The sequence below is a fragment of the Triturus cristatus genome, chromosome 3_1, assembly GCF_964204655.1.
Source record: "Triturus cristatus chromosome 3_1, aTriCri1.1, whole genome shotgun sequence".
NCBI classification, from domain to species: domain Eukaryota; kingdom Metazoa; phylum Chordata; class Amphibia; order Caudata; family Salamandridae; genus Triturus; species Triturus cristatus.
This window is the reverse complement of record NC_140583.1, coordinates 239,263,464-239,290,583: the sequence shown is the minus strand read 5'-3', so window position 1 is coordinate 239,290,583 and position 27,120 is coordinate 239,263,464. Positions and strand designations below refer to the sequence as shown.

The following is a 27,120-nucleotide window of genomic DNA, read 5'->3' as shown; positions in this document are numbered from 1 at the left end:
GGGTAGAACAGTCACTAGGTAGTGGTTGGGGGTCCGTACTTATGGCTACATTCAGCGCGCTCAAGCTAGCAGGCACAACAGGCACATCGTGGGAAGAGTCATCAATAGGACCAGATGTCTGTAAAGTCTGTAAAATCTGAGCGCTCACCTCCCCTCCTGATAACCTTCCTTATGCCCTCTCAATCTCTTTTGTTAAAGCGTCAGCCGCTCTCTGCAGAAAAGATTCCAGGGTGTTAACCGCCTCGAGACCCACAACTTTTGGACTTCTGCTTCCCCATATCGCCAGATAACGGCTGTCGCCAAGTGTCCTCCTGCAAAAATCTATGGAGCAACCCATTAGAAGGAAGGGCCCAGCCCAGCCTCCTCTGGGCTCCTCCGGGCTCCTCCCGGATTTGTCCTGGCGCGGTCTCGGTGCGTCCCCACACGCGTCCCATGCCGCGGGCCAGCGTGTGTGTTAAATACGCACTGGCGAGCAAGGTATGCTGGCTGCTGCAGTCCTCTGGGCTCGAGCAGGCGGGCTTGTAATCTCCCCTCCTGGGGAGAAGAACAGATTGTGGCTTTACACCGCGCCGCGGGCCGGCATGTGTGTTAAATACGTGCTGGCGTGTGAGGGATGCTGGGCGCTGTAGTCCTCTGGGCTCGTGCAGGCGTGCTTGTAATCTCCCCTCATGGGGAGAAGAACAGATTGTGGATGTATTACATAGGTACCCAGGGCACTGTGACCAGGGAAGGCCTCTAAGGGCTGCAGCACTTATTGTCCCACCCATTGAGGCCCTGTACCTTTACACTCATACACTGCCTTTGTAGGCTGTGTGTTTTGGTGCAGAACAAAGTGAAGAGGCGACATGGCACACATCCTTGTGTGCCATGCCTACAACCCACTGCCCTGGCATACATCAGCCACCCCTCTAGCTGGGTGCACTATACCAGTGGTAAGGGTACAGGTGCATGAACCCTGTACCCCTACAGTGTCTAAGTCCATCCTTAGACATTGTAAGTGCAGTGCTGCCATTAAGAGCATATAGTGCTGGGAGTATGTCATTACCCACTCCACAGTACCATAATGGCTGCACTGACAACTGAGAAGTTTGGTATCAATCTTCACAGCACATTAAACCCAGACTGATGCCAGTGTGGAATTGAATGAAAAATGCACACAGAGGGCATCTTAGAGATGCCCCCTGAAAAACGACCTACCACTAGTGTCCAGGATGAGTGGCTGCTTTCAGCTGCCACCACCAGACAGGTTTCTGGACACTTGGGTCGAGACCCTGCTGCTCTCGGGGTCTGAAGCAATGCACATCTAGGTCGAGGTGCCAAGCCTCCTCCCCCAGGATGAGCGGGGTCCACGAAGGCGAAGCTTCAAAAGCTTGCCGTCTTTGTGAGCGTGTCCAGGCCTTTTGCTGCTTTCTGCAACTGGTCACCGCCGGTTCTAACCCCCACTTTGGACAGTAGAACCGGCGAGAAAACCAAGTGAGGAAGGGAGGTGTACCCACCTCTGCCAACGCCACCCCTCAGGTGAGGGAGGCAAGGTGAAGCACAACTCTCAGTCCCCGCCATCTTGCAGATGGGGGGACCCAGTCAACCAGGGTGAGGCCTATGCCCCCCTCCAACTAGAGGGTGGCATAATAGGGGTTGTAACCACCCCAGGAAAGGGACCCATTGGTACCAACCTTTTACCTACCTGTAATGCCCCTATATCGAGTATTTAGGGGTACCCCCAAATCTTGCTTCCTCAGACCAGAAACTACAAGAAGAAAAGAAGAAGAAGGACTGAACAGCCATGCCAAAGCTAAGAGGAGGAGGACGCCCACTGACTTGGCCCCAGCCCCACCGGCCTGTCCCCACCTCAAATCTGCAGAAGCGAAACTCCGGTGTGTCCTGCAGCCTCAAGAACCCCAAGGACCTGCCCTGCCTTCATAAGAAAAGACTGTCTGCTGTGAACGCCGGATTCGTTCACCCACAGACTCCAGTTCTGGCAAGGTCCGCGAGTCTGCACTACTCTGCACCAGACACCCACGGCCTGAGTTCGAGTGGCCCAACACCACGAGGAGGTCTCCCTGGTGATCCTGACCCAAGATCTGGGGACCTCTAACCTGCCTCTAGCCTCCAGCTGATGCCTGCAGCCTCGAACCGGAAGGTCCCCCCCAAACGCAACCAGGAGCTGGTAAGAAGAGCTGACCCTAAAAGGCACCCCTGCAGCCGATAACCCATGGCCTTGGGTGGCCCAACCAACGGTGCCTAACTAACCCCCAACATCCCAACTTACCTCTCAAAGTGGTGGTCGCACCCAGAGAACCTTCGTCCCCGAGCCTGCAGTGTGTTTGCAAACCACAGACTCCCCATTGAAAACTACTGGGCGCCCGACGCCAATACAGCACTCTGCACCCGGCCGCCCCAGTGCCGCTGAGGGTGCACCTTTTGTGCTGACTTGAACCCCCATTTGCCCTGAGCTTAAGTCCAGGAGCTTTGCTCCACAACCTTGTGGCCTGCTCGTAAGCCTGGTATCAATCCCTGAACAATTAGGGATCTGAACTTCTGATATGAATCTCTGCAGATGCTGGCCTACATGAACAGTGTCCCGGAGGGATTTAGGGCGAATACAAAGGGGATTGCAATGGACACTGCCAAAATGCACTAATTTGGAGCACAACAAAGCATTTGAGAGACATCTAGTGAGGCTGTGAAAATGACAACATTGGTTATCCTCTGCAGCGAAGCAACCAGATGGACAGACACAGCTGATAATACATAAGGTGCACCATCTATGAAGATGCCGAGATGGCTCTGATCGTTATTTTATACAAAAGGAACTTACATGACTCCTATATAGTTGTCTCCACCTTTGAACAGGTCCTGGAGTAGCTTATAAACCCCAAATGTCTTGATTCTGACAGGATGAGTCTTGAAGACAGCCTTCCCGTGGCAGAAGGTGAGACAGCTATCTAACAATTGCACTCTGGCTATTGGACTTCTATCATTTCTTGAGGATCCAACACTGTAGAATGGAGAGATCTATCATCGCGCATGAGGTCACTCCTGCGACCACTGGTCTTCTAGTGATTCAACATCCATTTTCCCCGAAAGTGTCACAGAGGACTTCTTAGTAGTTGTGATGGTAATTTCTATATATTCTCCTGTACTGGACAAAATTCAAGCCGGAAGAATAAAAAACAATATTCTTGATGCAGAAGTCATAAGAAAAAATTGCTAATCCTCTTTTTTGAGCTAGATAAACGGCTATATTCTATTTTTAATGCAAGCTTTTTCAAGATTATCTTTTTCAAGATTAATGGCTTTTCATTATATACCCACCAAATGAAAGACATATAGATTTCCTTCAAGCGCACAAACATACCGGCCCGGCAGAGGGAATGAGCGCTCATTCATGTCCGTCCGTCGCCTAGAGACCGCGTGGCGTCTAGAGCGCGGCGTGGCCTTATCGGTCCTCTCCAGGCACCCAGCATTCAACAGCGAGAGACACATTGTCCTCTATGACCCTTTACTGGTCGTTAGTTTTGTCAATTTCCTTATCACTGCTGGAATAGTCACATGAAAAGGGAATTTTTCACAGTTTTTCTGTCACTAGCACAAAACGCTAAGAAACTAAATAATTGCATTTCATTTTTGAGTTTAAAACAATGGAACCTATTTTTACAAATGGGAGTGGCAGCAGCAAATAATTTAAACAGCTACCAAAGAAAGAACGGGAGGCTTTCACAGAACGGAAATGCCATCGTCGAGTAGACAGCCCTGCTCTTCAGGATGACTGCATATTTTACACTCTGTGATCCGCCTTATGACTACAAGGGAGGCTCCCAATTTTTAGTTTTGACCGGTTTTCACAGATGGAGACAGAAAACAATGTTTTCCTGCCTGTATTTGTGTTTTTTAAATAGAAAATACAGAAAATAGGTCTTCTTTTCCTTCACTACCTTGCCGTCATTCAGACCAATCTCTGAATAGAGGGACATGGAGATTTAAAACAACATTCTGAAATGTTTTTAATAGACTTTGAATGTGTCTGTGGTAGAAGGCTAATATTTCAAAATGAGTGTGCAAACACACGACAAACATCTATGTTCCAGTGCATGTTTATCAGTTAAATAAATATAGAAACATACTAGTTATGAGTTGCGTTCATGAAACAAAAAACAAATATGGATAATACTAATATGGGCAAATAAATATGAATAAATGCAGACATACGTGTTTAAAAGTTAAACAACCAAAAACGGCAAACCCTAATTACAAGTGCCATAGTACTGCCACAGCACAACTAACAGAACCACCTACATCGCTGCACTCAGACTTGATCACCAGGAAAGAAGAGACACTAAGAATAAAAGCATTAGTGGACCGCATCGAAGGACGCTCCAACAGCTGTTAGGAGATCTTCTCGATCGTCAAGAATTTTCACCTCGCCCTCAGCTACTGTGAACAACATTGCTGCCTCCTAACAACTCTGTAACAACCTATCCCACTTCTACAACTGCAAAAGCAAACACAGGACCTAATGGACAACCCTAACCGGAAACGTCTTAGCAGCAATCATGCGGACAACCCACTCAGGGGCCCCAACGGATCCATGCGCCCACAACATCTACAAACTAGGGAAATCACCAATGCGCTCCAGCCTGACCCACAATATCAACACCTCCATCACGCCCGCCATTTACCCTATTGAATGGAAATTTGTAGAATTCAACTCCCTCCTCAAGAAGCCCACAGCTGATCCAAATCAACTGACCAACTTCTGACAATCTCTTTCCCTATCCAGCCAAAGTGAATGAGAAGTCCCTCAACAAGAAACTCACAACACAACTTGAACTTCACCATCTTCCGGATAATACACAATCAGGATTCTCAAAGAATCACAGGACCGAAACAGCACTCATTGCGGCAACCAACGACATTCAAAACATCCTGGACTGAGGAGAAGCAGCAGCCCTCATCCTGCTCAACCCCTTCACAGCCTTTGACACGGTTTTCCACAACACCCTCATCGGAAGACTCCGTGAGAATGGCATACAAGGATCCGCTCTCAAATGTATCTGGTCCTTCCTCCTGGCAAGTACCCAAAAGGTCAGGTTGCCACCCTGCCCATTAGAGACCAAGAAAGTGATATGCGGTGTCCCAGAGGGATCGTCCCTCAGCCCCACTCTTTTCAACATACACATGACACCGCTCACCAGCAACATCTGATCACAAGACATCATCGTCATCTCCTGTGATGATGAACCCCCATATCATTCTCTCCCAGACGGACAATACAAACACCACCAGAACAAACTTCAACAACTGCATGACCATGGTAGAAAACTGGATGCAAACCAATGGCCTAAAGTTCAACTCTGACCAGGCAGAAGTACTGGTCTTCATCAAGAAGACCCGCCCATGGAATTCCACCTGGTGACTGACTGAGCTTGGACCAACACCCACCCAGCACCTGGATAACCTCATTGGTGTTTAGTGTTATATACAAATTAGCATAACATAACATGATGCAAATTGTCATAACAAAACACACCAAACATTATTTTTCCAAGGTGGAATTTCTGAAAATAGCATACAGAATATAACACTGACCTAATAGAAGGGTTAAAAGTTAAAACCCCCAAAAATGAAGTGCAAAAACATCAAAGAAATTAACTGCCTTAAATACCGTAATGGAGAACCCCAACCTGAACGCTGCCCACACATGGGTGAATTCAACTAAGCACACAAGCCTCAAAATGTATGCTCCAGACCTGCAATTACTCATGGAAACAGGCCTAAACACAACCTCAGCACCTAGAGATCACTAGAGCCATCCCCACTGGATTCAAGATCACCAGGCAAGACCGTTAGCATAAGCCCGGAGGTGCAGTTGCCATCATATTCAACAATGTCATCAGGTGAACCATCTACAAGGACACCCCTACCAGCTACATGGAATGCCTCACATTTAAGATGTGCATCTTAGCCAAAATCTCCCATCACTGACTTAGTGCAACACCAGCACCTCATCCTCCTCGGAGATCTTAACTTTCACCTAGAAGACCACAAGAACACAAACTCTACGGCCCTTCAAGAAAGCCTTGGGACTACCACCTCCAGACCCCCTCCTGCAGCTAGAAAATCATCAGAGAAGATGAGTGAGCTTCCACCATTTTCATGCACTGGCCTGAGCACAACAGAACCCTGCCAAAAACCATCAAGAACCTTTACAGCTGGTTTGCAGCACGTCAACACCCTGGCTCCCCTCAAGCTCAATCTATGGGCAAGAGCCTGACCACAGTCCCGCTGGTACACAGAGGGACTAAGGCTGACAAAACACCACTGCAATCAACTGGAGCAGAAATTAAGAAAGTCAAATCACCACATATAAAGACATCTTCAAATCAGCCCTGAGACGCTTCCACCAGCAGAGACAGCGCTTGCAGATCACATCAACACCGGCAGTAACAGCAGCAAGGAAATCTTAGCCATCATCAAAGATTTCACTGTGCCTTCTGCTGCCTCCACAACATCTCACTCTGACAAGCGCTTTGCCACAAGGTCTCAGAATTCTTCTGTAACAAAATCACCTCCATGTACAGAAACTTTGCCCCTCAATCAGACCATGTCACCATCGCTACGCAACTTCCGAATGTGGTGAAAAACAAACCCTGATCTTGTGACCCACCGTTGCCACAGTCAAAACCGCTATTACTAAGAAAACCAGCCACCCTGGGTCCCCATTTGAACCTTGCCCCTGTAGTGCTAGAGGCACTCTTGTGGTTTGACACCCAGTGTTGACCTTTGACTACCATTATTTTAACTGACTTTAGTGTGTTATTTTATCCTAGCCTGGATGTACGACAGTCCTGCATATGCCTTGCTTCTCTTTCTTGTAATCTTGCTGTCTTTCAGTGGGAGCCGTCAGAAAGTGGGACAGCCTTGCCAAGAATAGAAGGTGTGGAATGTGCATTTCAAAGCTTGAGAGCGAGAGGTGTGTGGAATGTACTCTTTAGATTCGAAGTGCAGTGTTGTGGGCAGTGATGCACACGTGGTCGGTGTTGTACATTGAGAGATGAAGTATATGAATCTATAAGCAGTTGTGCAGAATTGTGCATTGCGTTGTACATGGATGAGAATTATGAAGTTCTTACTATTGGCTTTGACATGGCCTCAGATCATCCTTTTTTCCTGGCTTTGCCTTGCTTCAACTTTTCTGCGTGCACAGCAGTGCTTGCAAGTTGCTTGGGTTATTCACGTTCAAGGATTGTTTTTTGTTTAATGTACTCTGAAAGGCTTTGTGAGCTTCGTCAAGATAGAGGCTGGAACATGCGAGATATGGAGAAGGGGCCGTGAGAACTCTGTCCTGCCGTGGGAATGCTTGCTTGGAACCTGGCCAGTTCTGGTAAGATTCCTCTTGCCCGGGGAGAGGTCTTTCTCGAACCTTCTAGTGTGTTTAAAGAGGAGGGTTGCTGACTCGGAAACCGGGAGTTTGGAATCTGAGTGGGATGGACGCGTCTACCTCAGACAGTGGACCCTGGTTAATGAGGCTCTCAATCACGGCTGTGTACTTCCCCAGTTGGAGATGCAGTGTTTTTGCACCAGGTGATGTATTGAGTTTTAGTTATTGCCATTGTGATGTTTGGCCAGTGGCTTGGATCATTTGAGGTGTTTTCTTTGTGATGTAGGCGTGAGTAGTTGAGGTGCACATTCAAAGTAATCATCTGATGTGTATATATATATGTATATATCTTTGTGATCTCTTGCAGGACGTCCAGTATATTTGCTGGAGTCTTATTCCATATTATTTGATGCTTGTTTATTCATCAGTATTATGCATGCATTATATTTACCAAGTGTGTTATTATTGCTTGCATATAAACATATATATCTCTTTGTATTTTGAACCTTGTGCATTTGGCATCTGGGAAAGCCTTTCTGTTAGAGAGCATTGTGTAAAATAAAACCCCAAGATTCATTCTAAAAGAGAGAGAGTCCTTGCATTTTGTAAAATAAAACCCTTTTCTAAAGGTGCTGTGTTAAAGTCTTTGCTGCGCCGGGTGCTGGGCTACCGTGTGGAACATTCTGTATTATCTGATAGGCGCAAGCAAGACAGCCCCCCACCACAAATTCACCAAAGGACTCCCTCCAATTACCAAAGCACTAATATCTATCCTTAAAGCCTTCATCAACTCAAACACATTCCTGGACACTTGGAAACATCCAGGAAACATGCCCCTGCTCAAGAAACCATCCGCTGGCCCAGCCACCCTTTCCAACTACAGACCTATCACCCTCCTGCTATACTCAGCACAGGTCTTAGAGGAACTAATCAACTAATGCTACACCAAACACCTCAGCAACTACCGGCTCCTCAACACCATGCAGTCCAGATTCAGGCCCAACCACAGTAAAGAAACAGCACTTATTGCCTCCTTAGACACCAATCACAATATCCTTGACAAAGGAGGCATGGCAGTCCTCATTCACTTGGACCTTCCGCAGCATTTGACACGGTCTCATACTACATCATTATCAGGTTCCTGCACAAAATCTGCATCCAAGAACTCGCTCTCCACTAGATCGGCTCCTTCTTAACAGATAGAACCTAAGCTGTCAATATGGCACACCTAGCTCATCTGTCGAGTGTGTTGCGTTCATCGCTCAGCCCCAACCTCTTCATACATGATCACTCTGGATAATGTAATCCGTGCAACATCCTCCCTTACGCCAAAGACATGTAATTCATACTCTCCCTCTCAGACAAGACCCCAGCACTAGAAACACATTTGCCTCCTGCATGACCGAAGTCACTAACTGGATGAAAGCCATCTGTCTCAATCTCAACACCAATACCACCACCACCAATACCACCACCACCAATACCACCACCTCCACCAATACCCCACCACCACCAATACCCCACTACCACAAATACCCCACTACCACAAATACCACGACCACCAATACCATCACCACCTCCAATACTACCAATACCCCCACCAATACCACCACCAATACATCACCACCAATACCACCACCACCACCTCCAATTCCACCACCACCAACTCCAATACCACCAAGACCACCACCAATACCGCCACCACCAATCCAATACCAACAGCACGACTAATAACACCTCCAATATCAATACCACCACCAATACCACCAACTATACCACCTCCAGTACCAATACCACCACCAGCAATACCACCTCAACCACCACCATCACCACCAATACCACCACCACCACCACTAATAACACCACCACCAAGAACACCACCACCACCACCACCAATAACACCACCACCAATACCACCATCACCAATACCACCACCACCAATACCACCATCACCAATACTAATACCACCACCAATACCATCACATATACCACCACCAATACCACCACCACTACCAAAACCACCACCAATACCACCATCAATACCAACACCACCAATACCACTGCCACCAATACCACTGCCACCAATACCACCACCAATACCACCACAACCAATACCACCACAACCAATACCACCACCGCTTCTACTAATACCAATAACACCATCAATACCACCAATACTAATACCACCATCAATACCAATACCACCATCAATACCAATACCACCACCACCAATACCACCACCAATACCACCAGCACCAATACCACCATCACCAATACCACCACCATCAATACAACCACCAATCTGACCACCACCAATACCACCACCAATACACCACCAATACCACCACCAACACCAATACCACCACCAATACCCCCATTACCGCCACCACCAATATCACCACCACCAATACCACCACCACCAATACCACCATCACCACCACTAATACCACCACCAATACCAATACCACCACCAATACCACCACCAGCAATGTCAATACCGCCACTAATACCACCACTAATGCCACCACCACCACCAATACCACTACCACCAACTCAGCGCCTCTCGCTCAATAGTAATAGCAGGGGTACTGTACGAGGCCAGAGCTGCAGCCAAGACCATCCCTCCCTCCCTGCCTGACATAAAGCACAGCCTGCCCTGCACCAGGAGGTGACGTCAGGGCCCTACTACAGCTGGAGTGTTTTTTATTAGGCCAAAGATAGCAATGACATTACGCAATGTCACACTGCACACTCAAATCACGGAGAGGGCAGGAAATAGCCCACCCCTCCCGCTCCTCCTCCTGAGCCGTGACAGTGTAATCACAGAGCAAAAGGTATTGGATCGCCTTGTTAGTGTTTATAGCTCGGATTATGTGTAACTCTCACTTCACAATTTGTGTCTGTGTAATTTACAATGCTTACACATCTTCTTCACTGCACAATTTATCACTACTTTGAAGACGTCGCAGGCCGGTCTCTTCCTCTGATATTTACAATCTAACAAGCGGTCGAGAAGGCCCTTTTTTGCAATGCAATAGGTATCGCATTTGCGAGACTTTAAGCTATTAGCATTGTAAATGACAAAGCCTTTTGGTTAGGTTTTAAAACTCAAAACATAAATAAAAGGCATTGTCATTTGCAACGCCAATAACGCGCGTGAATGCGAGACCTATTTCATTACACATGCTTGTTTTTAAATTCCTGTCGTGCTCTGCAGTCAAGGAAGGCAGATTTCCCAGCTGCCTTCATCTTTATGTGTATGTTGTGTTTAGTACTCTGTCTACAAAGGAGGCAATGCTAGAAAGACATTCATGGAGATAGGGAAGATGGCTGAGAGGGTGTGTGTGACAAACTCTTTTAATTACCTAAGATTTTCTTCAAAGTGTCGTCAGCCACAGACACCTTAAAATTCCCAGACCTACGTGCCTCATTCTCATTTGCAGTAACATCCTTGAGGCGACATTCAGTTATGAGATAATTAGCACTTGGAGATGTGGCCAACACGTGTAACCGAAATAGCGCTGCCTGCTCAACTGGACGCAATGTGCACTTCATTAGGAATATAAGTGATTTCTCGATGCAAGAAAAAACGATCAAATAACTTGTTAAGGTCCCAATTAGGGCAGCTGAGTCCCAGAGATGGAAACTGTGCACTAGAAAAAAACTGTTCTAAGAAAAATGAAGTGTCACGGTTTGCAGTGCAGAATCTTAAAAAGCAAATATCTTCACCTGGGAGTCAGAATGTTCCCATATTAATAAAACACGTACTCAACCCGCAAACAGATACTAGCCTCATGAATAATCTACTGTAAACAGCTTGAATATTTCCCCACTCCAGGGCAGATTTACAGTGTCTCTGTTTCTCCTATGGGGAAAAGGAGACCACATACGACCACGTTTGAATTTCATTTGGCCATTATCTTACTGAACTCATAATGAAAGCTTTTCATAAGATTAAACATGCACTGAAATGAAGGTAATATACAGCAAACACAGGGCCGTCGACATCAATGGTGCAGCAGGGGCAGTGGCACCAGGGCTCAAAGATCTGTGGAGCCCAATGAACCCTAATTATTGTTGTATTTTACTCCTTCAAGGACAGCCAAAGGGACCCTTATAATGTGTGCACTAGTGTCCATAGACTCTTGACATGCCGATGTGTCAGATGCAAAATGGAGCTTGCATTTCACATTTTGTTAAGAATTACAAATCGATTATTTAAGCCATTGACATAAAGCAAAAGTAAAAATAATGGATAACATAAATATGTACTTACAGGAAGTAGCCTTCTAAGCAGCTAGTGCAAAATTCAGGATTGTCTAGGAAACAAAGACAACCATAAGATGTATTTAATGAATTAGCAAAGTAAAAAGAGCATACAGCAAAATAAAAAGGTGCATCATTTCATGTTACTTTGACCAGAGGTGCACATGTTTTAGTTATTTGATTTTTGCAAATATGCTACTTAGGCTAAAGATAGGATGTGGTGATAAATTTTAGTTATACATGAAAGCAGATATTGTATGATTTGTAAAATATTAAAGGCAAACCAACAACTTGGTAAAGAGGCCATGAGATTTGAAACTGCACTCATTAGCAGCAATAAGACACTCACAAGAATGGGGCTCGGTGAAGTTAATGGACTGGTGTACCTGTTCTTAGCAGAGAGTCGCCATTATGTCTCCACAGACGGGTGCTGGAGAGGAGTCAGCGAAACAACTACACGCATGCCAGTACTGATATCAGTTCACCAAAACACACCATAATCACATTACACTTAATATGACCATATTGTTTATTTTTCTTAATTGACATATTTTATCAAAATTATCAGAATGCATTATTCATCTGTTTGAAACATCAATTTGTCACAAAACATTAAACTACACAGAGACACAAAAAAGAACATCAATTACAATAGTATAAAAAGTCAAACAAAAACTCACATAGACAGAACATCAATTTAGATCACCTAATACAAACGTCTTGATTCCTCAGATCTATAAAAATGAAAACCATTTGTGATTTATTGAAACAAATAACACCTTTCAAGCTGGCGTTACAACAGTCTCCTTTTATATTCTTTCCACAAGGGTAATACCAAACAGAGAGGATGTGGTCCGTCGGCTACGCTGCCGACTTTGGTGCTGGAAACCAGAGTTCGAGCCTCGAGGTCGCGTCCACATCCTGTGATTCTGGGCAGATCACTTAATCTCCCCATGCCTGAATGTGTAATGTAAATACGGTGCTCATGTAAAGCGCTCCAATACCTTCGGGTTGAGTTCGCGCTATATAAATATGCCAACAAAAAAACAGTGAGCCAGTTGGGCTTATTACAAACCATCACAGTTGATATTTAAATTAATTCACACCATGAGCCTCAATGATAATGCAGACATAGAACACATGTTTGGTAAAAAATCATTCTACACATTCAACCCTATTGTGTGTCTTTTAGGGTTCTCCCCAGGACTCAGAACAAACACACAATCCGCTCTTTTCTCCAAAATTGTCCTTTCAGTTTGAATTTTCTTTCCAACTTAAATTTAGACCCAACTTCACGATGAGCTAAAACATTATAACGGGAAAGTCCTTCCCATCCATCAAATCCATGACAATGCTTCGTGCTTACGCAACTAATTCACTTCATTTTTAATGGACACCCGATGGGCATGAATCTCTGCGCTGTGGTTTCCTGAAGTGTGTTGCCTGCCGGTATTTAACTCGGTGTTGTACAGGCAATTAATTTTGGGTCTGTTCAGACAATTTCTTCTGGGTATTACGTCATACTTTTCAGCAGAGTAATGAATATATAAGTGAGCTAGCAGAGCATCTTCAGGCCCACTTCCATGTGTCCGTGACAGTGGTGGCACTACTTGGGAGGCAAGACTTCCAGCAGGCAGAGTCCAGGTGCTGGGTTCAAAGTTGTTGGAGTCTTTTCTTTCCCTGGGGGTCTGATCAGAAGGCCAGTCAACTAGCCATTCCTGAAAGCCCTGGCTTAAAGATGCAGGTACAATCCTTATCTCTCATGCAGCAGGGCAGCAGAGTAGCAGTCCTTCTTGCAGAATAGCATAGCAGTCTGAGTCTTCCAAAGGTCCGGAGGTATACTGAAAGTGAAATATTTATACCTGATGCCAGCTTTGAAGTGGGAGAAAGTTATAGAGGTTTTCACCTCCACAGGTGTTTGGAATTTTCTGTATCTCTGCTCTGGCCCTTGCTTGTCTGGGGACACAAAAGACTAGTGTCAAACCCTTTGTGAGTGTGCCCAGGCAGAGTCTTTGTGATGTGCAATCGTGATAGGTGACAGCCACTCCCCCCCCGCCCTTCAAGTCAGAGATGGCCCATCCTCACAACACCTATTCTCCCTTTGTCTCCTAGTCTGGAAGCAATACACAAAGACCAACTGCCAGCTACACCTAGTCATTGGACCCAGATACAGGCTGCAGGCACCAAATGGTTGGGACAAGAAAATGACAACTTTCTGAAAGTACTATTTTCAAAATTGTGACTTAAAATCCAACTTTGCCACAGAAAAGGTGTTTAAATTATAATTCCTTAGACATCAAACTAGACATATTTATCTGCTCCCAATTGAAAACTATCACAACATAAATGTAATAAGGTAGCCCAATGCTAGCCTTTGGAAGCAGTAGTAAAAACAAATTTAATTTAGTATTCCACTACCAGAACATGTAAAACATGAATGTTAATCTTCAATTTTTTAAATACACTGCACTCTGCCCTCTGGGATGTCTGTTTAGGACCTACCCTAGGGATGACTTTTATGTGTTCAAAAGGAACGTTTAGGCCTGCCAAAAGGTTTATTTCACGAAGTCGATATAAGAAATAAAAACTGCACACACCGGCTGCAATGGCAGGCCTATGACATGTCTAAAGGGCTACTTTAGAAGTGGGAGGCACTTTAAGTGCTGTAGGCCCATAGTAACATTTTGTTTACAGGCCCTGGGTACTTGTAGTGCTACTTTACTAGGGACTTACAAGTAGATTTCACATGCCAATTGACTGTAAGCCAATTTTACCATATTTTAGGGAGCGAGCACACACATTTTAGCACTGGGGTAGCAGTAGTAACATGCACAGAGCCTTAAGGTAAAAAAAACATGATCAGCAAATATGGAGGAGTACGGCAAAGCGTTAAGGGGAAGGCCACCCTAAGGCTTACAGGTCTAAGACGTGCTCCCCCCACAGCTGAAAGTGGGGAAACTACACAGATTCCTAAGAGTTCTTATCACTAAGGTGGTAGAACCTGAAGAGACAATGAGCATTAATGTGGCCTGATACAGGACTGTCTTCCACTGTAAAGTCATTTCCTTCAAGGGAGATGGACCACCTCAATAGCTAGCGATTCTCACCTCTCATTTGCATGAGCCATCTGAACATCCTGCTGTCTGTTTCCCAAACAGGAATGCTATCAGCTTCTTCAGTGCCCAGACTACAGCAAAGGCCTCCCTCTCAACAGCACTCCACCTCTGTTCCTGGAGAAGTAACCTTCTGCTTATGAAGGCTACCAATTGGTCTATGTCCTCCTCAATAAACTGTGCTAAGACAGTCCTACACCATGCTCTGAAGCGTTTGTCTGCACAATTAACTCCTTGGAGAAATCAAGAGCCTTGAGTACAGGTGCTGTACACATGGTTTCCCTGAAGGAATCAAAAGCTTTCTGACAGACCTCTGTCCAGATCACCTTTTTTGGGCTGCTTCTTCAAAGTCAGTTCAGTTAAGGGGGCAACAATGGCGCCATATCCCTCAACAAACCTCCTGTAGTATCATGTAAGGTCCAGGAAAGCTCTCACCTCATTCTGAATGTTATGGGGTTGCCAGGCCAGGTAGTCTCAAATCTTGGCCTTCAGCGGCTGCACTTTGCCCCAGCCCACAATGTGGCCCAGATTCACCACTGTACCATGGCAGTTACTGGCTTGATAATCAGGCCTGCCCGCTGCAGGGTCTGAAGCATCTCCAGGAGGTGGTACGGGTGTTCCTCCGATCTAGAGCTGAAGACAGCTATGCAATCTAGGTAGGCAGCACAGAGTTCACCAATCTCGGAAAGGTGGCAGGGGCATTATTTAAGCCAAATGGCATCCTCCTGAATTGGAAGTGGCCCTATGGGTGGAGAATGCAGTCCTCTCTTTTGCCCTTCAGTCAGAGCAATCTGCCAGTACCCTGATGTGAGATCAAAGTAGAGACATTTGGCAGTCCTCAGCCTGTCTATGAGTTCATCAGCTCGGGGGATGGGGTGAGCGTCTGTCTTAGTGACTGAATGAGTCCTCTGTAGTCCTCATAGAACCTCAGATTTGGAGAGGCATCCGGTGGGGCAGCCTTGGATACCAGAACCACAGCTCTGGACCAGGGACTTCTGGAGGGTTTAATCACTCCTGATGCAAGCATCTTGGAGACTTCCTCCTTAATGCTAGCACTCACGTTGTGCAACAGCCTAGTATCTTTATTATGGGCATACAAGAGTGTAAGCCCAGTGGTGAAGGAGAACGAAGAAGAAAACTGCCCCCGAAACTAGTTAAAGACATTCTGCTGTTCTGGGGTCAGATTTGGAGAGATGTTAACACCCTCTATTGACCCCATCATGCTCCGTGGTAGACAGGAGCTCAGGGAGGGGCTCTCTCTACTTTTCCACTCCGTCATCTCTCACCAAGAGCATGGTGACTTCAGACTTCTCAAAGGGTGGACCGAGGCAGTTTATGTGGAGCACCATTGGGGATTTCAGGGGTTCTTGAGGCTCACCAGGTAGGTGGTATCCCCTTTCATCTCAAATGGGACTGTCCAACGATCTAGGCAAGCACTGGCCTCCACAGGCTCCATTACCCACTCCTTCTGGCCAGGCTGAAAGTGCATCAGAGTGGCCTTCTGGCCGTACAAGAGTTTCATTACCTCTTGACCGGCCTCAAGCTCCGCATCTGCTAATGGACAGCCAGCAAGTAGCTGGTGAAATCCTGAGGGGGTTTCCTGGGAGCTTGCTCTCACTCCTCTCTCACAAGGCTAAGAGGTTGCTCAAATGGGTTAAACTCAAAACCCCTTCTCCTGTACTTCCCTGTAGATGAACAGCAGGCATGGTAAGAGGAAGTTCTCACTCCCGCTTCATCTGCATAGGCAGGCCCATTATCCTGCTCTACAGGTTCTTGTTGAATCTCTCAACAATCCTGTTGGTTTGAGGGTGGTAGGGTGTAGTGATCTTGTAGATTACCCCACGCTCATCCCACATGGACTTCATGTATGATGATTTGAAGTTAGTTCCCTTGTCATACACCACTTCTTTGGGGAACCCTATGCGGGTAAAATCATCATTAGAGCCCCACCGAAGGGGCTCTCACCAACCTCAGAGGGATGGCCTCTGGGTATCATGTGGTCCACCAAGACCAGGACCAACCTGTTACCTAAGGCTGTCTTGAGGTCCAAAGGACCAACCATGTTGATGTCCACCTGTTCAAAGGGAGTGCCAATGACAGTCAAGGGAACCTTCAACTCTTTCCCTTTATTACCACTGACCTGGAAGGTTGGATGGAACCTGCTGAATGTGTCTGAGATTGTCTTCACCCTGAGCCAATAGAAGTGGGGAACAAGCCTGGCAAAAGTCTTGCCTGCTCTAGATGTCCTGCCAGGGGGAGATAATGAGCCAACCCCAGTAGGAAGGTCCTGCAACATTGGGGTCCACCCGCACACCAGCTCCCTCAGGAGGACCAGGAACCTAAGGCTCACTGTATAGGAGGTCTTTCTCACAATAGATAAGGTGATCTTTAGAGGTATCACATGCTGCGCGGGCCTAAGCTTGTCGCCTCCAGCCCTCTAGAGTGGTGCACTCTTTCTGTGCCTTGCAGAATTCCTACCGAGTAGGCCTACTCTCAACTTGCCATTCAAAAAGGTCAGGCAGGTCTCCTAGGGTGGCAATATCCTCCCAGTAGACTCAGTGGTGACTACCTTAGGCACCCTGTCAACCTGGACCACAGGAACTTCAGGGGCTAGTTCCCAGCACCTTCTTGGCAGCTGACTGGGCCATTCTTCCAGGCTCCAGGTTTCCTTTAATCCCTCTTGAGCAGCCATGGACCTTGTGGGTCTTTAGACAACAGGCAATCTACAGGTATGGCAGGATTCACAGCTACTTTCAAAGAACTTGAGGACCCCCCCCCCCGACTCCAAGGGAAACACAGCCACTGGGTAGTGACTCCCGCGGTTGTCTGCGACTATGACCTGGTGGAATATATTAGGGTTGGCCTGCTCTGAGGACCCCAGATATCACCTCATGGTAGTCATACTGGCTTCTGTGTCTCTCAGAGCCTTCACTCTGTGTCCATTGATGGTGGCCTACTGCCTTTACTCAAACGTATTTAAAGGCATATGGGCTTTTGGTACCATTTCTCTCTCTCCAATGCGAACTGGAACCGCCTTCTTTCCGAGCGCTTCAGCGGACAACCCAGGTGTCTGACCTCCAGTAGGAGGCTGTGCCCTCTTGGGATGTCTGGTATCGCCATTGGAGTCACCATACTTGTAGCACTCAGAGCACTGGGGGAAAAACCTCCCTGTCTGCTTGTCAAAGAACCCCTTTTTATTTGGTTCACATTGGGACTGGCTACTGTTGTACCGTGGGAATTATGTTATCAGCCTTTAGAGGACTCCTTATTTTTAAGTTAGCTGCCCTTCTTTCTTCTGGTGAGACCCCTGACCACCCTTTTGGTGATTCTCCCTAGATACATTTTTAGACACTCTGGTGCTGACCCAGAGCTTCGCCTCCTTGGGAAGCTACTTAGGATCAGTGAGCTTATTTTCAATCAGGTGCTGGCAGAGCTGTGTAAAATAGAGACTCAACATGTGCTCCATGAGTATCACTTAAAACAATGAAGTGAAATCATCAACTTTGCAGCCCCACACCCAACTATTCAGTACCTTGCTGGCATAATTTAGATAATCCACCCAAGACTGGTTCTGCATCTTTTGGCAGTCCCTGAATCTAATAAGGGTACTTCTCGGGGGTGAGCCCAAACTTGGTGACAAGGATGTTTTTCATTCTAATGTACTACATCTGGTCCATCATTTCCAGTGTAAACAGGGTATCCCTCCCCACTGTAGGCATGTGCTTGTGGAGTGAACCACCCCCAAACTCTTCTATGAACCCAGTGCATCTTAAGGGTCGCATTATAAGCAGAAACCACTTGTCTATGCAGTCCCCTAACACAGTGGTTCCCAAACGTTGACTCCTGAAGACCCATATTGAGTCACTATTGGAAGCCAAGAACCCCAAACAATTGTACGATTTAAATTTCAAACATTAAAACAGTAGTTTGAAAAAAGTAAACACACACTTGTGCACACAAAACAAATACTCTAATCACTAAAGATTTTAATATTTTATATAGAAAGAATTAGCAAAATCGAAAACTTTTAATGGGATGGTTAGTGCTGCATCTCGGCAACTAACTTTTCAATATTTGGTTCAATTTCGCAGTTTGAGGCTCCTGCCAGTGCCAGGCTGGAAACCCAAAGCAGCCCTGGCAAATGTTGTCAGACCAGTCCCAGTACTAAGTGCAGTGAGTGTGTCTGGCCACTGCAGAGCAAACTTTGGAGGGGCTCTCCCACCAAGGAAATTTGGGAAAAAATGGTGCATTCTGCAACACATTTGTCATTATGTATTGAATTGAATTTGTTTTTAAAGCATAGTAAATGATGACCTTACTATGCAACAGTAGAACAATCTTTTTGGGGCTCTTTTATGAATCCTTCACTATCACTCTCCAACAGTGCCTCTCTTCTCTCAATAGTCCCTCTGTCATATGCATTTCATTTTTCTTATAGCATCTCTCATACAAGTGTAGGGTGTCAGAGCACTTTATATCACACACATACAGAGACAATGAATCGTACGTGTGTAAATCGGAGTGTAGAAAATGTTATATTATATAAGGCAAAGGGGACTTTAAGGTGTAGGATTCACGTCATCCATACTGGTGAGCATTTTTTAAGATCGCTTGGTCTGGAGAAGCACAAAATCTTGATACAGAATGTAACATAGGGGTTAGCTTTGGCTTTAATTATAACAGTTTAATTCTACCCAAACAAACCTTTTTGGCAATATGAGGATTATGAAAGACTGGGAAAAAAGATAGCATACTAACTTGTACCATGCAGTTTGCATGCAGCTGTTTGATGGCAAGTCATAGTTTAAGGTGCTAGATTATGATTGTAACTCATAAACTGCACAATAACAAAATAATCTCTGTGACAAAAGCAGCAACCCACTGAGCTATATACTTAAACTACTGATTTTATTTTTAAATGCATGGTACACATTCTTTGCAGCAGGCATATTAACCCTCTGCGCTACCTTAGATGAGTCAAACCTGCTACTGAACAAAACACGCATCTCTTTCCTGCAGGTGCATTAGTCACTGGATTTTATCTTGACACTTTTATAGTTGCCCGAAAACTGCAGATTATTCAAGGAACTTTGAAGTGCTATTAAAACTGTTGCTTGCGGACCCCCTGGAAATGTGTCACGGACCCCTGGGGGTCCGCGGACCACAGATTGGGAAACACTGCCCTAACATATAGCTGGGCACCAGATCTATAGGTATTCAAACTCTGTTGACCTCTTCAGACACTGTGGGTATCCTGCCACTCTTGTTGCTGGACTCTACTTGCCTAGTTCTGATGTCAAGCTCTCTGAGACTCAGATCATATGCCATTCTTCTTTCATCTATGGCTAGTCACTTTTCCTTCAAGGCTCTTTCAGCCTCAGCTTTTTCCCTTGCCAAGGCTCTCTCAGCCTCAGCTTTCTTCTCCTCTATCTTGAGGCTGGCCATCTGCAGTCTGTGTTCCCTTTCAGCCTCCTGCCCACCAGCTCCTCTGGGGACAGGCCTTGTGAAGAAGACACACTGCTCTCTGCTCTGGCAGGAAATTCCAACTCAGAAGGCAAGTCATCTCCCTCCCATGAGTCCTGCATCTCAGGGCTTGCATCCAGGCCCTGCTCTTGCTCCTCCATATCACCCATCTCATTCCCATCTTCTGTTGCTCTCAGCAACTGAATAGTGTCCGCCCATGCCCTCAGAGCTTTCTGAAGCTCCAACTTCTTGGTTGAATGTTTCCTTTCCTTACAGAAGTGATTGAGCATGACCACAGTGAAGCTCTTCAGGATGATAAGCTTGAATTCCATTTCTGCAGGTATGGCCACAGATAGTAAGGTGTAATGAGGATGAATCTGGAAAAAGCTAAAAAAAAAAAAAGTGGCAATCAAGAAAAAATTTTAAAACTCAAATTGGTATCCTATTATTTATCTGGGATTTTTAGTGTAACACAAAATCACTGAATAGCACTGCTCAACTCATCGCTGAACACAGATGTAGAAAATAGGGTTACTGGTTGAAGGAGGTGAAACCTTACTTAAGCAGCAACAACAATTCTTTAGTTTGAACTATTTGCAAACCCCAAACAAACATGTTCTCAACCCACAAGTAGCGTAACACAAAGCAGTCAGGTTTAAGTGTTATTGCGGCACTTCAAACAGTAAAAAAGTGAAAAGACACAGCACAAGAAAAATCTCAAAACAATAGCGTAAAATGTAATAAATTATTTGAGACTAAAGTGACAAAAATCCAAACGGAGAAATGCAATTTCTAATTGAAGTGAAAAACAATGCTTAGAAGTGTCGTACTTTAATATTCGGGACCGCGTAGGGGACAGGGCCCTACCCCTGTCTATCTTGGTATTAACAAACCGCAAATGGTAAATGCGGCATGTACAAGTGCTTTATATATCGTTCTAGCTATGAATGCACTGTGTACACGTTATTCTGCTTCACTACGCGGGTTCCATTTTGGAAGCAGTGGCCATCTTGTCATTGCCCTCACATAGGCTATAATGGAGTAAATACGGGCCTCACAGTACATGGGCTTCTCCTTTGACTTCTCTGTGACCTGGGCAGCTGGCTCTGCTGCCCCAGGTCAAACCGGTCTCACGAGTTCCCTTTCCTCCGTCCACCTGTGATTAGCATCAGGGCTTGACCCGTCATAAAACCCTTTCATTCTATACAATCCTCCGGCTAATCTCTTCCACACCTGCTTGTTCCTGCTTTATGACTTGTTTCTGGGGTCAGACATGCAAAGACACACCGAATCCTATCCCATGGTCTGAAGAGTGCCAGAAAAGTTTTGTGGAATTGCGTAATGCATTATGTTCAGCACCTGTGTTGGGTACCCCTGACTACAGTAAGCCTTTTACATTGTATGTTCACGAGAAAGATGGTTGTGCGTTATCAGTGTTAACACAGCCTTTTGGCGACAGACCGCGCCCATGCGCATATTTTTCATCAACCTTGGACCCTGTAGCGAGGGCATTGCCAAGCTGTCTGAGAGCGACAGCTGCTGCAGCGATGTCAATCCGACAATCTGCTGGTTTGGTAATGGACAATACATTGATTGTTATGGTTCCACACGCAGTAGACACATTATTAAATAGGACCAAGACACAACACTTGACTAGTGCGCGATTATCAGGTTATGAGCTTACACTGTTAGCAAATCACATACACATAAAAAGATGCAATACGCTGAATCCAGCTACATTGTTGCCAATTCCAGCAGACTCAGATGAGATTGAGTAACATGATTGTCTGTTCAGAACAGAAGAAGAGACGAAAGGGAGAGTAGATCTAAAAGATACTCCCCTGACTGAGTGTGATGGCACTTTATGGGTAGATGGTTCATGTTTCAAGCTCCCTAATGGTGACACGACTGCTGCATATGCTATCACGACTTTGCACACGGTCGTGGAAACTGCACGAGTGCCACATAATTCGGCCCAAGCAGCAGAATTAATCGCCCTCACGAGAGCATGTGTGTTATCTGAAGGAATGAGAGTAAATATATACACAGATAGCCAGTACGCCTTTGGCGTGGCTCATAATTTTGGGCGACTGTGGAAGGAGCGTGGGTTCCTGACGTCGCATGGAGCTAAAATTCGGAATGGCAAGTTGGTGAATGATCTCCTTGAGTCACTGACCCTACCGTTGCAAGTTGCGATCATGAAATGCAGTGCACACAGGAAAGTCACAGATGATGTTGGACGTGGGAATGCGTTTGCTGATGAGACCGCGAAAGAAACAGCACAGAATGTGAAGACTGGAATGTATGTTGCAGGCCCCGCAAGATGGGTTAATGATGTGGGAATGTGTGAGAACACAATAGAGAGTGTGAAGTCGCTTCAAGCTGAAGCCACAGAGGAAGAGTTAAGCAAGTGGAGAGAAAGTATGGGTAAGTTGGATGAGAATGGTTGTTGGATTGATCTGACAGAACATAGGCGATGGTTGTTGCCTGATGCATATGTGCTTCCAGTGGTTACTATGGCACATGGAATGGCACATATCAGTACGAAAGGTATATGCAAGTTGTTGGCTCCAGTATGGCAGAATGCTGGGATTCCCAAGTGTGCAGAGAATGTGGTCAAGAATTGCATAGTATGCTTGAAGTACAACCCTGGTAGGGGAACCCCAACTCCAGCTGGTCACTTTGCACCCCCATCATGTCCATTTGAAGTTTTGCAGCTGGACTTTATTCACATGGAAAGATGCAACAACCTGAAATATGTACTGGTGGTTGTTTGTGCTTTCTCAAAATGGATAGAGGCTTATCCTCTGAAAGATAACACTGCCCTATCCACAGCCAAAGCCCTTGTGAAGGAATTTTTCCCTAGGTTTGGGAAGCCAAGAATGGTGTGGTGTGATAATGGAAGTGAGTTTGTGGGTAAAGTGATGAAGAACGTATGTGAAGGGCTAGGGATAAAGCAGAAGTTCCACGCTGCAAATCACCCCCAATCAGCTGGATTAGTAGAACGCTACAATGGAGCCTTAAAGCTCAAGCTGGCCAAAATCCAGGCGAGCACCGGTCTTAAATGGCCTGACGCTCTGCCTTTAGCACTCCTGTCCACCAGAATGACCATACACTCACGAGTGGGACTTAGCCCTTACGAGGTTGTTTTTGGCCGTCCGGCCAACGTATGGGGTGTACCGAGGCCTACGAAGTTCAGTGAGATAGAGCATCCAGTACTGCTTGATTACCTGTATGATTTGACTGTTAAACTGCGTGTTTTGCACCAACAGGTACATGATACTCTCCCTCAAGCCTCTGAAACTCCTGGACACCCTGTCAACCCTGGTACGTGGGTGCTAGTCCGAAATTTCCAGCGCAAGAGCAACGACGAGCCTCGCTGGATCGGCCCTCATCTTGTTCTTCTTTCGACAAGATCAGCAGTGCGAGTAAAAGGGAAGAAACACTGGATCCATGGTACCCACTGCAAAGTAGTCCCCTTGCCTCTGCCATATGACCAGTGGGTCAAGGAGGGTATCGCCGACTCTGAGACGGACACTGTGCCTCGTTTTGTACCATTCAGTGACGCACGCATAAAAGACACAGTTTCAGACCAAGAGAGTGACAATATTCTGCAGGAAGCTGTGCCACCATCAAATCGACTGGACACCACTGAGCCTGAACTTTTGTTTCAAGACCTAACAGCACCTGGCCGTCTCCGCTATACTTTGAGACCTAGGCCCATGGACAAATAAAGATTTCCTCACTATTTCCTTTTTAACATTTTTGCTCTCCCATCTGAAGGACTTTCTTGATTTTTGTTTTTCGAACCACCATCCGGGTTCTGCCGCAGGGTCGCGGTGCCAAGACTTTGGGGTACAGGCCGAAGACGCTAGGTCAACGGTTTTGGTGGGTCTAGGGCGTTTCCCTGGACTGACAGGCGTACTCCTTAGCAGAAGAAACTCATCCACCGCGAGCGGCCCGAGTAGAGGATGGAGTTTTTTAAGATGGAGAGACCGATTGAGGAAATGAACTTTAACGCAAGGATGTGTAGAATTGTAAAAAGTAAATGTTTTGTCTTTTTGTGCCTTTTTACACTGTGTAGCATAATAATGTTTATTGTAGGATTTGTGTTTTTCTCCGCTCAAAAGCCCATTGCACACGGTCAACCGCCTATATCTCCTTCTACCGCCTCCTCTCACTCTTTTCACCCTTTGCCTGAGCACGAACAGACCAGACGATCAGAGTTCGTAAATAACTCGTTTATCCAACTCTCGCACCAGCACCAACTGGTAATGAATACGACCAATTGCTGGGTGTGTGGGTTAATGCCACATACCATTAACAAGGGTATTCCCTACCTAGTGCTGCCGTATAGTTACAATGGATCGTCATGGGCATTCCAGACCATGTTTCTCTATGCTCTAGATACATATTCCCCTCGCCAACCGCGTTCCATCAGACCTATCACCAATAATAAGGCTTTGATAAAAGGAGTTGCCGATATGAGTAGGGATATCGATGCATACTCATCCATTCCCAAAGAAGAGTTGAGACCTTATGTAGGATGGAACGCGACGGGGTATAGTATTAGTCTGGGTGAAAGACAGCGAAAAATCTCATCTCCAATCTGGGTCGTACCCCACATGGGTCGGTTCTGCTTACAGGGTAATGGTCAGAATCCTAGAGCTCAACTGGGAAGGAGTGACTGTACTGAAACGTACACCTTCCCGTCGCAGTTTTCCCCTGCGTTTTTGGCTGCCAAGGGCACATATTTCATCTGTAATGACCGAGCATATACATGGCTGCCCCCTGATTTCTCGGGCACATGTTATATTGCGAACTTGCTACCGCCGACATTTACTGCTGCCTCTGACTATCACAAGACCAGAGTTGTGAGAGGTGTGATTAGTAAGGAGGATACTGCCGGTCAGGAAGCGGGAGACTTCTTCTTGGGTTTCCTGCCGTTTTGGGGACCTATGGTCAATAGTAGGAACCTGAGACAACTGACTCGTGTGGTTGAATCCACTGTCAATGTAACGGCTGGTGCCCTTAGTAATCTGACAGCTGAGCTCCAAGCGGATCGCCTTATGACTCTGCAGAACCGCATGGTTCTAGACGTTATTCTTGCAGACCGCGGTGGGGTATGCAAGGTCATCCAATCCAGTCGCTGCATTTTCATACCAGATAATGCTCCAACAGTGTATCAAGCCATCTCCAAACTCCATAAAATATCTGAATCCATACACGTGGATAAGGGAGATTGGTCACTGGTGGGGTGGTTCTGGGAATTGATATCTGCCTGGGGTTGGAAAGTTCTGATGGTCATTGGAATGATCTTAGCCATTCTTTTCCTGTTCTGTCTGTGCATACAGTGTGCTCCTGCGATATGTGGCCTCTGTGCTACCTTATGTGTAAGGAAACCTGTATCGAGGAACGAACTAAGTAATAGGATGATGCTACAGCAACATCTCCATGACTTTGTGAATATTGACCTAGACTCGGATTAAGATGAGTATAGTGATTGCCTATGTAAGGGCAAAAGTAGGGTCTGTCGTACTTTAATATTCGGGACCGCGTAGGGGACAGGGCCCTACCCCTGTCTATCTTGGTATTAACAAACCGCAAATGGTAAATGCGACATGTACAAGTGCTTTATATATCGTTCTAGCTATGAATGCACTGTGTACACGTTATTCTGCTTCACTACGCGGGTTCCATTTTGGAAGCAGTGGCCATCTTGTCATTGCCCTCACATAGGCTATAATGGAGTAAATACGGGCCTCACAGTACATGGGCTTCTCCTTTGACTTCTCTGTGACCTGGGCAGCTGGCTCTGCTGCCCCAGGTCAAACCGGTCTCACGAGCTCCCCTTCCTCCGTCCACCTGTGATTAGCATCAGGGCTTGACCCGTCATAAAACCCTTTCATTCTATACAATCCCCCGGCTAATCTCTTCCACACCTGCTTGTTCCTGCTTTATGACTTGTTTCCCAAAACAGGAGATGCTCATGTTTATTGGGGGGTCTATTGACATCAAATGTGGGATCTGAACCTTACTGTGTAAATCATTGTGGGCTGGCCGAACTGGAATGTGGGATGGTCATCATGACTCTGCTTTTTCGTTTGTAATGTATACTTATAATGGCCATATCGTAAACCAAGGAATGTGTGCCTGGAGCATGATATTTTGTACTTAAGGAGAAGCCCGTTCCTATGATTTTCAGCAGTCTCCTGAGAACATACACGCTGTTGTACTTCTAGGATACCTGTAATTGGTCTGCAGCCAATAAACGAATCTTTGACTTCACCCAGAAGACTCTGTGTTTCTGTAGGTCTGGAACAGGGTGAACCCAGAAGTCATAGGGTGTGTGCCCCTGCACCGCTGGGACTAAAATACCCAGTACTTCAGAAGTACAAAGCGCCAACTGTGATTATCTGGTCATGCTGAACCGGGACAAAGTCGAAAATGTAGGCTAACCACAAAGGAAGGCTGAACAAAGTACTCCAAATCCTGGTTGTGGAGTGTTGCAAGATCCCGCGTCAAGGATGCATCTCACAGCAGTAGTTCTAATGGACTGCAAGCGGCACTGCAAGGTCATGCTTCAGAGACACGTTGCGCAGTGGCCATTCCAATCAGGCGATCAATGCGATTTGGAATGTGAAATCCTGCGTCGTCGCCGAGAATGCAGTCAATTAAGGCTTGCGATGTGAAGTCCTGTGCCAGCTATATGTCGCTCAGTGTAGTTCCAATGGGGTGCTGCGAGGAGATGTGTCGTGCTGCACCTGTTCTGCACAAGAGACCGCAGCTGAGCTAACAGTGCATCTTCAAGCCTATTTCCAAGGGTCCAGGACTGGGAGGCACCAATTTGGGGGAAAGACTCACAGCAGGCTGAATCCAGGTTCTGTGTTCAAGGTG

At 46.1% G+C, this 27,120-nt stretch overlaps 1 protein-coding gene across 1 annotated transcript in view; it reads right to left on the bottom strand.

Moving 5' to 3' along the window:
* LOC146859999 (cysteine repeat modular protein 2-like) overlaps positions 1 to 27,120 on the bottom strand; it is a 648,096-nt gene that overhangs the window by 580,804 nt on the left and 40,172 nt on the right. The window contains exon 4 of the mRNA XM_085643761.1: positions 11,658 to 11,700. Within this exon, the coding sequence (XP_085499887.1) occupies positions 11,658 to 11,700 (43 nt within the window). The remainder of the gene's footprint in view (positions 1 to 11,657; positions 11,701 to 27,120) is intronic.